This window comes from Ylistrum balloti, unplaced genomic scaffold (genome assembly GCF_031769215.1).
Source record: "Ylistrum balloti isolate Yb309-2 unplaced genomic scaffold, AGI_CSIRO_Ybal_v1 Utg370264, whole genome shotgun sequence".
Classification (NCBI taxonomy): domain Eukaryota; kingdom Metazoa; phylum Mollusca; class Bivalvia; order Pectinida; family Pectinidae; genus Ylistrum; species Ylistrum balloti.
In genome coordinates, this window is record NW_026782207.1 from 202740 (window position 1) to 216808 (window position 14069).

The 14069-nt window shown below is 33.3% G+C and overlaps 1 protein-coding gene across 1 annotated transcript; it reads left to right on the top strand.

The window, feature by feature from the left end:
- The first annotated feature begins 90 nt into the window (after positions 1-90).
- Positions 91-13560, top strand: LOC132552649 (uncharacterized). Its single transcript, XM_060216836.1, has 12 exons — positions 91-157; positions 590-624; positions 953-1087; positions 1393-1579; positions 2090-2177; positions 2762-2820; positions 6733-6822; positions 7882-7916; positions 8552-8686; positions 9235-9427; positions 12840-12930; positions 13494-13560. The coding sequence occupies exons 1-12, from the start codon at positions 91-93 to the stop codon at positions 13558-13560; spliced, it is 1182 nt and encodes a 393-aa protein (XP_060072819.1).
- The last annotated feature ends 509 nt before the right edge of the window (positions 13561-14069 follow it).

Consider the following 14069-nt stretch of genomic DNA (forward strand, 5'->3'; position numbering starts at 1 on the left):
GACGATGGTCACCAGCTATTGGCTAGTTCGATGTATAATAAGGAATAGGTATAGTACAATGTCACTTCGGTCAACAATCCTCAACTCGACATGAAGGCCGCCATTCTCCTCTGTCTCGCCTTTGGCGCTGTCCTCGGACAAATTCCATCTCCATGCAGTGAGTAAAAATTTTATGTAATGAATTTCCGCCTGAATATTCCTATCAAAGTGGAATCTTCTGAAGAAAAGTGAAATGAAGTTGTATATAATGAATTACACTGGGACTTTGTATTATTATCGTATTTAGAATTATTTAATAAACCTTCAGGAACTGTTAGATCAGTTACATTATTTCGTTTAATGTTATGTTTTATAACAGAATATGTGTTTGTTCTAAACTTCCGCCTGTTTACTAGTCGGTAGATGACTTTGTTTTTTTCACAATAGACATTTTGAAGCGACCGATATCCAAGTTACTTTAGCTCTATAATACATCTGCTGTTACTGTACATCTGTGTAATATTTTTCACCTTATTGAAAAGAGAACGCAGCAGAAATAAGTTAAAGATGTTTAAATATTTACAATTATGGGATGTATTTTGACTTGCAGACTCCCCACCCCAATGGGAAGGGCGTGAAGTCAGGGTAAGTTCCAATAGCATCGTGGAGAAAATCAACGTCGTCCTATCAAACTAAATGCTTTAACAAAATCAGACAAAAAAGGAAACGGGTCAAATTATCCATTCATTGAATAACTTATATTGATAAGAAATTAACTGGAAATCAATTGATTAATAATATCGTTATACGACATCCGAATTTCGCAACTTAAACACGTTGTCACATCCAATATATAATCTCGTGACGTAATTTATTTATGACGTCACTGTAAGTGTGATGTCATATAATAATGAATGCATAACCGTGTAATTCCAGGAATGACAAATTATTTATAATATGTTGCTTTGCTTAGATGGATTACAGTCAGAAGTATGAAGAGAGGAGAAGACTGTTTTACGATCAGACCAACCTGAGGACACGTACAATTGCTGAGGTCGAAATAAACAGCACCCGCGAGTTTTATGACGTCATCTCTCTATTTAAAGAGGTAAGCATTACAATATCAGTACCTTCAGTACATGAACACTTTAGTTATAAGTACCTTAATATTTCGTATAAAACATTTTCTAAATCGGATCAACAAATCGCATTAAGAAAACACCAATATTAAACCGTATAACATTGTTTTAGTACCATAGTAACCAATGTTCTAATAGAAAAAAAATATCATGGTTACAGTTCATTTCATTATCATTACGAATAATAATCACCTTATTTGACATTTTCATCGATAGTAAAAACTTTAAAATATTTCAATGAACGAAACCTCCTTTTTCTATCCCTGTTACCTAGAGGAAGATGTACAGTTTGAACATGAGGACAAAGACCTGTAATGTAACAAACATTGAACCCGACAGGGCATTCCACTACCGCGGTGTCCACCCCGATGCCAGATTTGAGGGAATCTTGTCATTGGGCGCAGCAGGATTCCCAGGCGAGAACATTCAGGTTGAGGTTTTCTCCGCTAACGAGACTAACGGTAAGAATTCCACATAACGGAACAAGTAAATTCTATGCTAAATATATTGTTCTTTTTAATATTTGTGTTGATTGTTTATATATATTTCATTTTATATCGTTTTGCATCCTTGAGAGGTTCTTATTGATTATCAATAAATAGAACAAACACAATCGCAACCTATTGGTGCCCCATTTTTTTGTTTGTTTTGTTTTCTTGTTTCTTTTCTTCTGACCTTTTCTAAATTTTAATAGCTCTACCAACAAGTATACAGTCAAGAAAGAAATTTATGCAAATTAAAGCGTACAATCATAGATATTGTAGTTTGCTAACCTGACACATAAATCCTATTTCAAAATGGGTCACAAATACACACAATGATGTTATTCGCTCCTTCACTTTACTTTTGAAGAGAAATCAGGAACGGGTGTATTTCACGCAACAGGTCGATGAATATAAAGATAAAAAATCATTTGTTAGAAGCTACAATTCATGAGTCTATTAGAAACTTTTTTTTTCATTTACTGACAGACTTTTACACTGGAATCGTTACCTCTCCCGGATGTATTCCCGTAAATAACATTCACATCTCTCAGAAGTACGGATACGAGCATTCAGAGTAAGTATACTTAATATAGTGATATGCTGTATTGAAGCGTTGCTGCACAGTGAAATGGTAGAAAATTCATAAATATGATTTTATCCCATTAACAGACATGAGTATAAGCCTGAATTTATCTAACAATAAGATAACAAGCTGTTCGCTGGTCACATGGATCATAGTCATTACTTTCCTTAAGACGTGTAAGTCTTTGATATATTGAGGTGCCAATCTATCAAACAAACTCTTTTGTAAATTTTCCACTGCCTCCTTCAAATTGCACCAGTTTGAAGACATGAAAAAGTTGAAATTACTATTACTAAGATTGATCTTCCTTTTAATCAGAGTTTGAATGTTACAAGCTTATTCATAAATACTGAAAGAATATATATAAAATGGTGTGTTTAGATTCACAAATTAACAACTGACTTGCCAATTGAATATATATAATGATGTCACTGGTCATTGAGCTTAAAATTAACATAAGGATTACTATTCAGGACTGCAAGAAATAAAAATGAAAATTCAATGGATTAAAAAGGAAAATCAATTACTATGTTTATGATGTAAGATATTGTATAAACATATGATTTATTTTCCAGCTATTTTGACATCACTGTCGGTATCACCGATCCACAGGCATTTGTACCACCAACAAACTGCAAGCCACCACCATCATAGGCCCCGTACACTTTGTTATTAAAGATACCATAAAGAGAAGTGTATTCTGTGTTGTTATTTACCTAATACATATCAGAAAAAGAGAGAGATCTCGACACATTTGAGTGATATTGAAATATATATCTGAACAATTCCTCATTTCATATATTATCTTTGACAGAAGAAGGCACGATACAAAAATAACGACTAGAATATTAATTCAATTTTAGTATTTATAAATCGAGGTCAAAACTTAAACAATAGAAACAACAAATGTATACGAAGACCCAGTCAAACATTTTAAAAACTATTTCTATTAACTAATTAATATGAAAGGCTCTGCTTTACGGTACATGTAATTATGAAAAATGATGACTTTTTCCCCATTCAACTCCCATAACTTTTTATATTTGCAATATTAAGCTCTATATTTGAGATCGAAACATGAAGCAGTCTTTAATGAAGAGTATTTGACCCAATTCAATGGTTTATTTAAGTTTTGGGGTACGATGGCTTACACCCATGACAAGCATTATAAAATAGGCCATAGTACAGGCCATTGGTGACTTGGAGAGTGCATACGTTTGGTGATTTGTCAAAAAGCTTTATGTGTGGAAATAACCTTTCGTTATATTAAACGTGAATGCATTTTAAAAGTACCTGACGGCGAAGAAATTACCGACATATCAACGGAATTATGAATCAATCTCAGATTCGATAAAACTGTTGCGTAATATAAACAAAACAAATATTTACACGAGGCCAATGAAAAGAAACAAGGAGAATAACACTAACTGTTCCCAAAGGATAGGCGTCTTCGGCTTCGTCTCGCCATTTCAGTCTAAATCAGTATTTCAAGTTCCCAAATGATATCAGATTATTGTCAAAGGAAAAATCTAACTGCCTCATAAAGCTATTTTGTGCTTAAGGCTTGAAATCGAAATAGACTGAAGAAAATTTGGGAAAATGAAATGTGCTTTTACAAAAGCATTTTGAAAAACATGTATGAAGAGAGTCCTTATAAAAAGAGAAGACTAACATGAAACCTTATTTTACTAGTGATAAGAAATATGACTATGTACGAAGACATAAACATCACCTTTTTTGAAACAGTTTTTCAATATCCAGTTATATCATCACTCACATGTTTGTGAGATTTTCTCTCTAAGTGTCATACATAACTGGCAAGGCTATTGTTTTCTTGTAAGGAATACCATCCGTAATTTCTATATCGGTTCCATTAGCAAAATCAACCGGAAAAAATATTAGAGATAATGCATAGAATTTTAAATTAAAACTAGCATTCTAAAAGTTTATTGGATTTTGATCGATGATGACTCATTGATGAAAACATGTAGTAACAGTCTGTCTATGTCTATTTTTGTGGGGTTGGTGTGCTAAATCAGTCAGATATAACAGATATAAACGATAAATTTGCAGTTCAAAATTTCTAGGGTAATTTTCAATTATAGAACGAAACAAATACAAAAATTATTGTCAAGCGGTTTGAAATGCACCATTTTTATCATATCATACCTAAAATATTTTGTGATAGATTTTCTATTTGATATCACATTAGTACTGCACGTTTCTTTCAAATTCGATAAAAAAAATGACTGTTTAACTTGTTCTTAAATTGTCTAAAAGATCACTTTACATACCATATATTAAAATATACGTCTTTTATCGGTTGATAAGTTATTTATATAGCAATGCAATATCTATGATAAATACTGATGACGAGCGATACATTCCTTCATTTATGAATTTACCGTCTCCTAAAAATGATCACATGTTTTTCCATTTCGCTTTGGTCGGCATGTTTGGGGTTTAGCATCCTTAAAAAACTAGGAAAATTGTTTCCCAATTACCCCAAACTAAAACCACTAAACTGATCGTCCAGATTCTGTATGTGGCGCGACATAAGTAGATAATTCAATATTGTGGGGAAAATGTTTTACTTGTCGATTCTCCAGAATCTTCTGAAAAGAAAAGGGCGCACCTCAGCTACAAATAGTTGCCTCTTACAACACGGTGGGAGTTACAAAAAAACTTTTTTTTTTCCTAATGTATTTAAAGCACTGCAAGTGTTCTACATTATACAGTCAGCATCAGAGTGATGAAACATCAACCTTAAAGAAATAAAACAAGACATCACAAACTGTACAAATCCCTCCGAAATGGGAATATCGTATAATATATGTGACTGTATAACAAATAAGAGAGATAACTACATTTGGGTAAAGGCAGAGGGCAATTTTTATAGTTTTTTTTTTTAAATGTAAATTAGAAAGGACATTGGCACTTTAATTGATTTCATTCATGGTCATAGAAACCATTGGTATGGAAATTTATTAAACAAAAATAATAAAACGTGCAATTTTCTGTTGTCTGGTGATGAAATTACAAATATAAGCAAAGGGCAATAACTCTGTAAAAAGTGAGCTCAATTTACAATTGGCAAACATGCCCGAGATTATGGCATAGAAAATATGTGTATCAAGTTCTTGAACTTCCTTTAGAAAGGACGTCACTGGCGTGCTGACAAAAAATGGGCATAACTCTGAAAAAAGGGAGCGTCTAATGACATGCGAACATGTCCCAGATATTGCCTTAGTAATTCTATGTAAGTTTTGTGAAATTATATTGAGAGGTAAAGCTTACAGAACTCTTAGAAGAATGATAAAGATGATAGATTACCTTATCGTACAAGTCAGTGAAATGTCATTGATAACCTTTCATGGATCCGAAGAATATGGTTGAAAAAAAAATGATATTTTAGAAAGTTACATTTTGCAATAAACCTATTTAAAGAAAATAAAACCAGTTCTTATCAAAATAGAATATTTTCTATAAAATCAAATACTCAAAGATATCATTAAATTCTAGTAAAATGTTACTGCTTTATTAAACTCGCCATGAATAAGTAAATTAATGTTTTATTTAGCCTTGTATACTATATCTGACAAATACATATTTAATGTCGAATAAGTAAATCTTGTGGGACTAAAAATGACAGGTAATTCCTTTTGCAAATGTCGTAAGAATGGTTATCGACTAGAAATGATATAAAAGGAATTATGATAAGCACAAACTCTGTATTACACAACATATCAATTTATTGCTGTAATCTTGAATTATTTCCCTCCCCTCGAACAAAAAACAAAAGCCATTTGTCTATGATTCAGAAAGATATCAGCAAAGACAATCTCTAACCTGTTTCACCTCACGCGACTTTCCGTAGATAACGACTCCAAGGCTACAGTATACCTTTATCTTTACAAGGTCATTGTGACGACATTCCATATGCCTATTGATTAATGTCGGTAATACAACGGGTTGGCTGAAACTCTACAATACATCCCATTAAAAACGAAACAAACTAGAACTCTCCTCCCAAAACGAATACACAGGCTATCATACATGAAAAAGTCATTGTTATACATAGCTTTGTAACCGAATGAATGGAATTAATTAAATAGTATCAACCATATTTGCCACGTGGTATAAATATGTTTTAGTAACAATGATAGTGCGCAGTAAAGTTATTTTTCCGTTGAAATCGACCCCAAAAATTCAAGCCCATAATTTCTTCTCAATGAAACTTAAATATTGAATGGTGCTTAAATTTTAGTTTCCATGGATTAAAGGCAGAATGATCGGTAAGGGTAAGGTATCGCACATTTTGTTCTGTATTGTGAGGTTTGCAATTGCAATGAAAAAGAACAGATTTTAAAGCATGGCAAGTAAATCTACAAACAGAAAAATATTGCTCTTCTATGAACAAAACAGACACGGCAAGTCTGAAGTTGGTGTGCGGTTTGTTAAACTAGTGCAATGCATGACATACTTTGGCAGTACCTTTCGTTCACTGATAAGATGTAATATTTTAGGCACTGGTAAGTCGGTCTAGTTTGTGATCGGTCTCACGTCGACATGAAGACAGCTGTAATTTTCCTCTCCGTGGTCGGGGCTGTGTTCAGTCAGGTTCCAACACCGTGTGGTAAGTATTATGGACAAAAAAATTTTGTCTCAAAATGTGCCATAATATTTTTTTTCTACTATTAAATACAAAACACGTGAAGTCAGGTAATACGATACAATAAATCGCCCCAGTCTGATTTCTGATGTTAAATAATTACCGGTTATGGTTGAGAGTACAATACAGGCGGGGAAAAACGACAGGACCATAATAAGATATTAGAGTGTTAGACTTATCATTACAGTAACTTGTGAATTATAAGTACCTATGTAAGCCTACACTGACAGTAACGTGAGACACTATAAAGATTTGTTTTATTATTACAAACATAGAATTGAAGAATTAATAAGATCTTAAAACTGGGCAGTGTAGTTTGATGTCTCCTCGGTGGAAAACCCTGACTACTTTGTTATTTTACTAGGATTTGACATTTTCCTCACTTAGACTTTGTGCAAAGAATTAACTTCTCACTCCTTGATGTTAGGTATCCTTTTTTTCTACTAAGCTTCGAAAGCCTTCATTTGTCTTCATTTGACCAATAATCTTATCAACTGATCAATTGTGACAAGAACATAATTGTTTGTCAGTCGGCACAATGGAATAGGTGTGTATATATCAGAGTGTGTATTCCTTTTAACTGATATGTTTTATATATGTTATATGAACAAAATAAAGATTTTCAGGAAATTCTCGAAAAATTACAAGAAGAATAAAACGATGTGTTCCGACAGTGTAAGCAGGGGTACAGATATGATACTTGACTGAAAACAGACATTTTTTTTAAAATAAATGGAGAATGGTTAATAGTTTTCTATTTGATATCATATAAATGTTGGTATAATCTGTCATACAAGGGATATGCCTCAAGTATGGTGCTCCATCATAAACGATTGCACTTTTAATTTTTTACAAGTTTAACAATAAAAAAGCAGAACATAGTTCATACACTTTGTACTAAAAATGTGGGAAAGAGCGGCAAAACTTTTTTCCAAACCAAGTTAGGATAAAATCTGCGCTGTACACTGCTAAGGAAACCATTTGGTGAACAAGACAATATGACTGGATATACTCTTGTTTCAGAATCACCACGACAATGGCAAGCCAGAGAGCGTGTGGTAAGTACATTATTCTAACGAATGAAATGTAGTTGATGTTAGTAGTTTTGCTGACAGAAAAGTACAATAAGAAGAGAAAATTGCTTTTAACTGGATATAGAATAAAAGAGTTATCACTACTGTTTTATAGACACAATAAGGTTAGCGAACTAACTATTTTTATGGACACAATAAGGTTAGCGAACTAATTACTTTTTATAGACATAATAAAGTTAGCGAACGAACTGTTTTATCGACACAATAAGGTTAGCAAATTAGTTGTTATTTTTATAAACAGAATAAGGTTAGCAAGCAAGCACAGATTCAAGCCTCGTCTGATAATAGACGCATACTAACTTTAAGGTATGTAACTCAAATGGCCAAGCGCAACGGCCAAATTTTTGGAAATCAGCGATTGTCACATAACCGCTCAAAACTCACATAATGTATCATTAATGAAACCGACATACATGTGACTCTCGAAAACGGAGAACTGGGGACATAAAAAATATTAAAAAATAGATTCGTTCTCAATCTCTTCGTAACTATACGTATATGCGTAGGACTTAATTTGATTGAATTGTTTAAAGTTTTAGATATACTACATCAGGGAGTGTAAAATACAGGTTAAATAGCTGATTATTTTCTATCTGTAGGCAGAATTCGGTAAAAACTTTGAGGAATACCACAAGGTTTACTATGATGGATCAAGCGGTAGGGAAAGGAACATTGCAGAGATCGAAGATGGCTCCGACAGAGAGTTTTTCGACATCCTATCATTGTTCAATGAGGTTTGTATATAATTGTAGAATGTTCCATTTTAGCTGACTAAAACTCATGCTATTTATGATAACATTCCCGGTCAGTAAATGTTGTATTCATAATTTTTAAGATTTAGTAAATAAATGAAATATCAAAATTGTCTTCAAGTTTATTCATAGATTCAGTATGATCTAATGCGTAGTATTTTGTGATATATGTTCCTAACGGAAATAATATTATAAAGAATTAAATAGAAAATATAAAAAAAGCAAAAAAAAAAAAAATTTTTAAAAATTCCGAAAGAAAATAATGACAAAAAATCACATAATAAGAAAAAGATATACGCTTTACATCATAAAAAATTTATTGTTCACTTTCAGCTTTTAGGTGAAGTTGCACGTTATATTGAATAAATGTCAAACGTTAAGCAGTAATAATGAATATAGCGTTTTACTATTTCTTAATGGAGATGAACGCATTATGTACAGGTAAGACATTCAGGCTTTATTCAAAATATACAAGAAACAATAAAATAAAAATAACGTAAAAATGAATTGTAAAAACACTTTTTTTTCAGAATAAACGTTACATGATCAACATGAAGACCCGACAGTGTAACGTGTCGTCCATTAACCGTCCATTCCGTCATCGTGGAGTGCCCCCTAACGCCCAATTCACCAATGCTTTCACTCTCGGATCAGTGGCACTCCCTGGCCAGGGACTCTCAGTGCAGTCTTTCATAGCTAATGTGACCTTCGGAACATTCCATGGTATGTAAGAATGGTATTGTGTTTCCTTGACGTTCGATTAAACTAGTAATTGTTCAGTGGAAAGTTAATATATATATGGAAATCTTGACTGTTACATAAAAATTTTGATATGAATTTTCAATGTGATATGCGCCATGAAAATAACAATTTTCTTGACGAATGCCTTGCCCACGAACAGCAGACATTTACAAATCTATGTCATCTTCAGTCATGCATGTAGATAAGACAAGACAAGGAACCTAAATGTTATATATAGACGATATATAAGGATGATCGTGATACTAGTTTACCATATGGGTGTCATCTTAAAAGGATGTGTTTCAGAAACTGATTTGGTGATTGTAAAATTATGCAGAACAGACTACCCTTATAGACGTGTAACAGAAATAAATCTAATATATATGACATCAGCTACCAACATTCTAGCAATTCATACGGAATTCAGGGGACTCTATCTTATTTTGAACAAAACTGAATTTCAACCAAAATTAATATTTTCTAAGCTTAATTGGACGATTTCAAAATGTTCTTTAGCAATATCTCAATAGACAACACAAGGACAGAAAACACAACCCCTGGTGGAATGAAGCTTGTAGTTAAGCAAAACTCATCAGACGTAGATGAGAGGTTTAATTTAATAACCAAACAATTAAATAGAACGATCAATAAAACCAAATAAGATAATTAGATAGAACGATTATGCAACTCACTAGATGACCAAACAAACGTCAAAACAGTAGGGAACAATATATGGGATATATAGGTCATACTCACCCCTGTGGAATATTCATTTAGTTAAGTAGGCAAAAATTGTAAGGGCAAATATCTAGTGGACCAATTTACGAAGGCGGGTAGTTTCAGGAGTTGCACTGGGGACGTTTTAAATAATGAAACAACACATACAATAAACAAAAACTAAGTTACAGATGCTTGTAAGAACATGCTAGTTTGAACGTCTATTTTCAGAACTGAAAAACTGATAGTTCTGAAAAACAAACAAACAAAACAGTACTTCCCCATGCACTAATGGTCTATTATATACCATCCTTAACTGTAAAACACTGTCCAGATAACGTTACAACTATCAAACGAAAACCTCCTACCCACAGTCTTGAAACAACGTTTCCTATGCCTATTCCCAGAGTTATCTCCCCTACGTTCAAGGAAAATTAAAAAAAAAAAAAAAAAAAATATGAACAAATCACAAACTCAAAAACAAATTAGCTTATATGATACAGTTTGCAGATGATACCAGTACTTGCTGCACAAATTAAGCTATTGTAAATAACGGTAAGATCATCCGCAAAATTTCAATTGTAATTCAAGGCTGGGCTAACGATTAGGGTTTTAAAATCTCAAAGGTAGACACTCTAGCTATGTCCTTCTCTAGAAGACTTAAAAATAGCTCTATATCTAAGCGATAGGCGCATTGAGAATGTTCATAAAGTCCAGTTCCTCAAAATGATTCTGTTCCCTAAATTCTCCTGGAAACCAAACATCCAATATACAGCAGAAATATGCGAACGAGCTGTTCAATAAACTCACTTTCTTTTCCAGTAACATTCTTGGATAAAAAAACACACACATTATTTAGTATATATAGAACAGATTTCAAGTTTACAATGCGGCCTCAGCTGATGTACTCAATGCACCAGATGTAATCCAACTCAAGCACTATTAGAATCACATTAGGGACTGTTAAAAATACACCGACACTAAGCTTATTTGCGGAATCGGGCGAATGGCCTCTATGACTGATTGGGACAACACTTTCTACCCAATAAATTACCCAAAAGCGCTAAGAAATCAGTCTCTAGAGATAAAATGAAACAACACAATAAACCTGTTTACGATTGTCAGGAAGATGACTTTTAAAAGGAAGTTGATTTCAATACCCCTTGCCGCTTCCCTGTAAAGCTGAAATTAACCATAGAAGACAAATGTAATGGTTATCTTAAATATTGTTTTAGCGGTTCTTAAAACCCTAACATGTAGCGTAGGTCTGGGAGTTTTCCCTCCTTCAACAACATGATAAGAAAATGAGACATTGCTATTTTTGTTTTATTTATTTATTCATTTAATGGGCTTTCAACTGACGATATCTCTCTATATTCTTTTGAACTGGAACTGTTTGAATCATGAATTTAAGTCACATATTCAGAGAATACGGTAATCGGCAATCAAGCAAGCCATAAACGGTACACACAATGGAACTTTGTAGCCACCTACGAATGTAATATAGTCTACTTTATTCCATACTTAGTATTTGACTCATAGCCGCCGAGACCACGATATCCACATGAAATTTTGAACATAAATAATCATTATTCCTAAATTCTACAGCCGACTGATTCAAAATTGCTATTTGAAATGACATTTTACGTATGATGTCGTTATGTAGCTACAAAAAATACAAATGTCAGAATTTACTCCGTCTAGCGAGGCTGTGTCGAAATGTTTGAAATAATCATAGCATATGTAACCATGGGTACTGGCATGAGATAATCTTATAACGTCCAAAGGGATTGTCTGCTGTATAAAACGTCAAATAAAATCATTTAGAAGCGACCGGAATTGTTTTCCTACCTAATCTCGTTTCCAAACGCTGCAATGTGCAGCACCCGGTGCTCACAATTGAACAATCCCGGGATAGGGGTTAAAACAAAAACATCATATTTAATAAAACGCATAAAAGAGCATGAAGTATTTATATAATGTTGTGGATGTGACCAATTTCACGATTTCGAATATAAATCTAAAGCGTTAATCACAAGAATTAAATTACTGATAAGAATTTGAGAGTTATAAATGATATTGAATATATTAAAGTTTTGCAATAAAACGAAAGATTGATTATTTATATTTCAAAATTTACCTATATATTATTAGATCACAATAGATATGAAACGCAATACGTTTTATACGATTTATGCATTGGCTCAAATAGATAACGGCTGTGAATTTGGTTGTACGATTTGGGATTTTAAAAATTCATCGGCAACATTACGTTCATAGATGTCAAGAGTATTGGACTGTAAATTCAGGAATGTGACTTGATTAAAATCTTCACAAAATTGTTACTATATAAATATATAATTTATGTATTTTGAAACAATTACAAAACAAACTTTAAGCTTATATTAATCACTCATTTTTGTTCAAATGGGATCCTGAAAGTAGTAATGTTGTGGCAGGACACCGAACTTTGCGGTGAAAACCCGGGTAGTCGGCTAGGTGACCTCTACACATCGTAGCCGGGAATCGAACCCCGGTCGCCTAAGTGAGAGGCGAGTGTGTTACTACTGCGCCACCCGAACACTCGACCATATTGATTTTGTATGGTACTGAGAAATAAGTCTAAACGACAGAAATTCCAACGATCAACATAAGATTTTTTTTTATATATTCACAGAGGAATACTTTGGATTGGTAACATCACCAGGATGTGTTCCTATCAACAATTATTATTATAACCCGTCGGAACAAACCAAGTCTGTAGTAGCGTAAGTATTTCTGGGTACAACATTGAAATGAAACCGATTACCACAAATCAATCAAAGTTAAAAAATTGATATCTGATACAGGTATCCCTGAACAAACTCTGACAGCTCTATGTCCATATAACACACAGTATTTGGGAACCGTAAAGAAAAGTTGAAGTACACAGGGGAAAACAAATACCACAATTAACAATAAATGAAGATTTTTTTTGGTTAAACAACGATGGAATAGCATTTTGGGACAAGAACATGATTTTTTGAGATAAGAACAAGAATTTGCAGAATATATGTGTTGCTCTACTTTCGTTTTCTCTCCTCTGTGTCGTACACTATATGTTGTGTTAAATGTTATGTTTTGTGTTGCCCTACTCTCGTTTTCTATCCTCTGTGTCGTACACTACATGTCGTGTTAAATGTTATGTTTTGTGTCGCTCTAACTCTCGTTTTCTCTCCTCTGTGTTGTACACTATATGTAGTGTTTAATGTTATGTGTTGTGCTGCTCTGCTCTCGTTTTCTGTCCTCCGTGTTGTACTTGGTTTGTGAAATGATGTACACTATGTTGTAGGTACTACGACCTTACCGTAGGAATATCCGACCCGATGATATTTGTTCCGCCGCCAGAATGTATGTAACTAATGATAATGTACATCTAATATCAGAAAATAAAAGCTTTAAAAAATAAAAAGCAAAAACTGAAAAAACGCCATTTTGTTATCTTTATGTCAAATTCGCAATGTACCTGGAGAATCATTACAATACCTGGTATCATGATACATATTTAAGTCGTTTAACTTGCATTACCAATAATGATAAAAACGTTTTAAAATGAAACACTACTTCATCTTCGTTAATTTCGTCTTCTGTCTTTAGCTACCGATTTGAGTATTGATAGGTTTCTTGTAAACTTTCAAAAGTAGACAGAGGCGAACCAGAGGTATGTAGCGTGCCAACCTGTTACAAGTGCTATCATAGCAAATTGGGTTGTTGTAACAGATTGGCACGCGACCGAGGTATGGTATTGATCAAAGACTCTTATTATCGTCTTGTCAGTGTGAATGTACGTAACAGATATTCTGATATTTATTTCAAGGATATTGATATTGTCTCGTCATTAATCCTTTATAAAGGTCAGACACCTTTC

What these genes read in the sequence shown, in the direction of transcription:
- LOC132552649 (XM_060216836.1), top strand. Translation starts at nt 91, where the DNA reads ATGAAGGCCGCCATTCTCCTCTGTCTCGCCTTTGGCGCTGTCCTCGGA. An exon ending in CTCCGCTAACGAGACTAACG is followed by an intron (nt 1,580 to 2,089) that starts GTAAGAATTCCA and finishes ATTTACTGACAG; the next exon opens with ACTTTTACACTGGAATCGTT. An exon ending in TACGGATACGAGCATTCAGA is followed by an intron (nt 2,178 to 2,761) that starts GTAAGTATACTT and finishes TTTATTTTCCAG; the next exon opens with CTATTTTGACATCACTGTCG.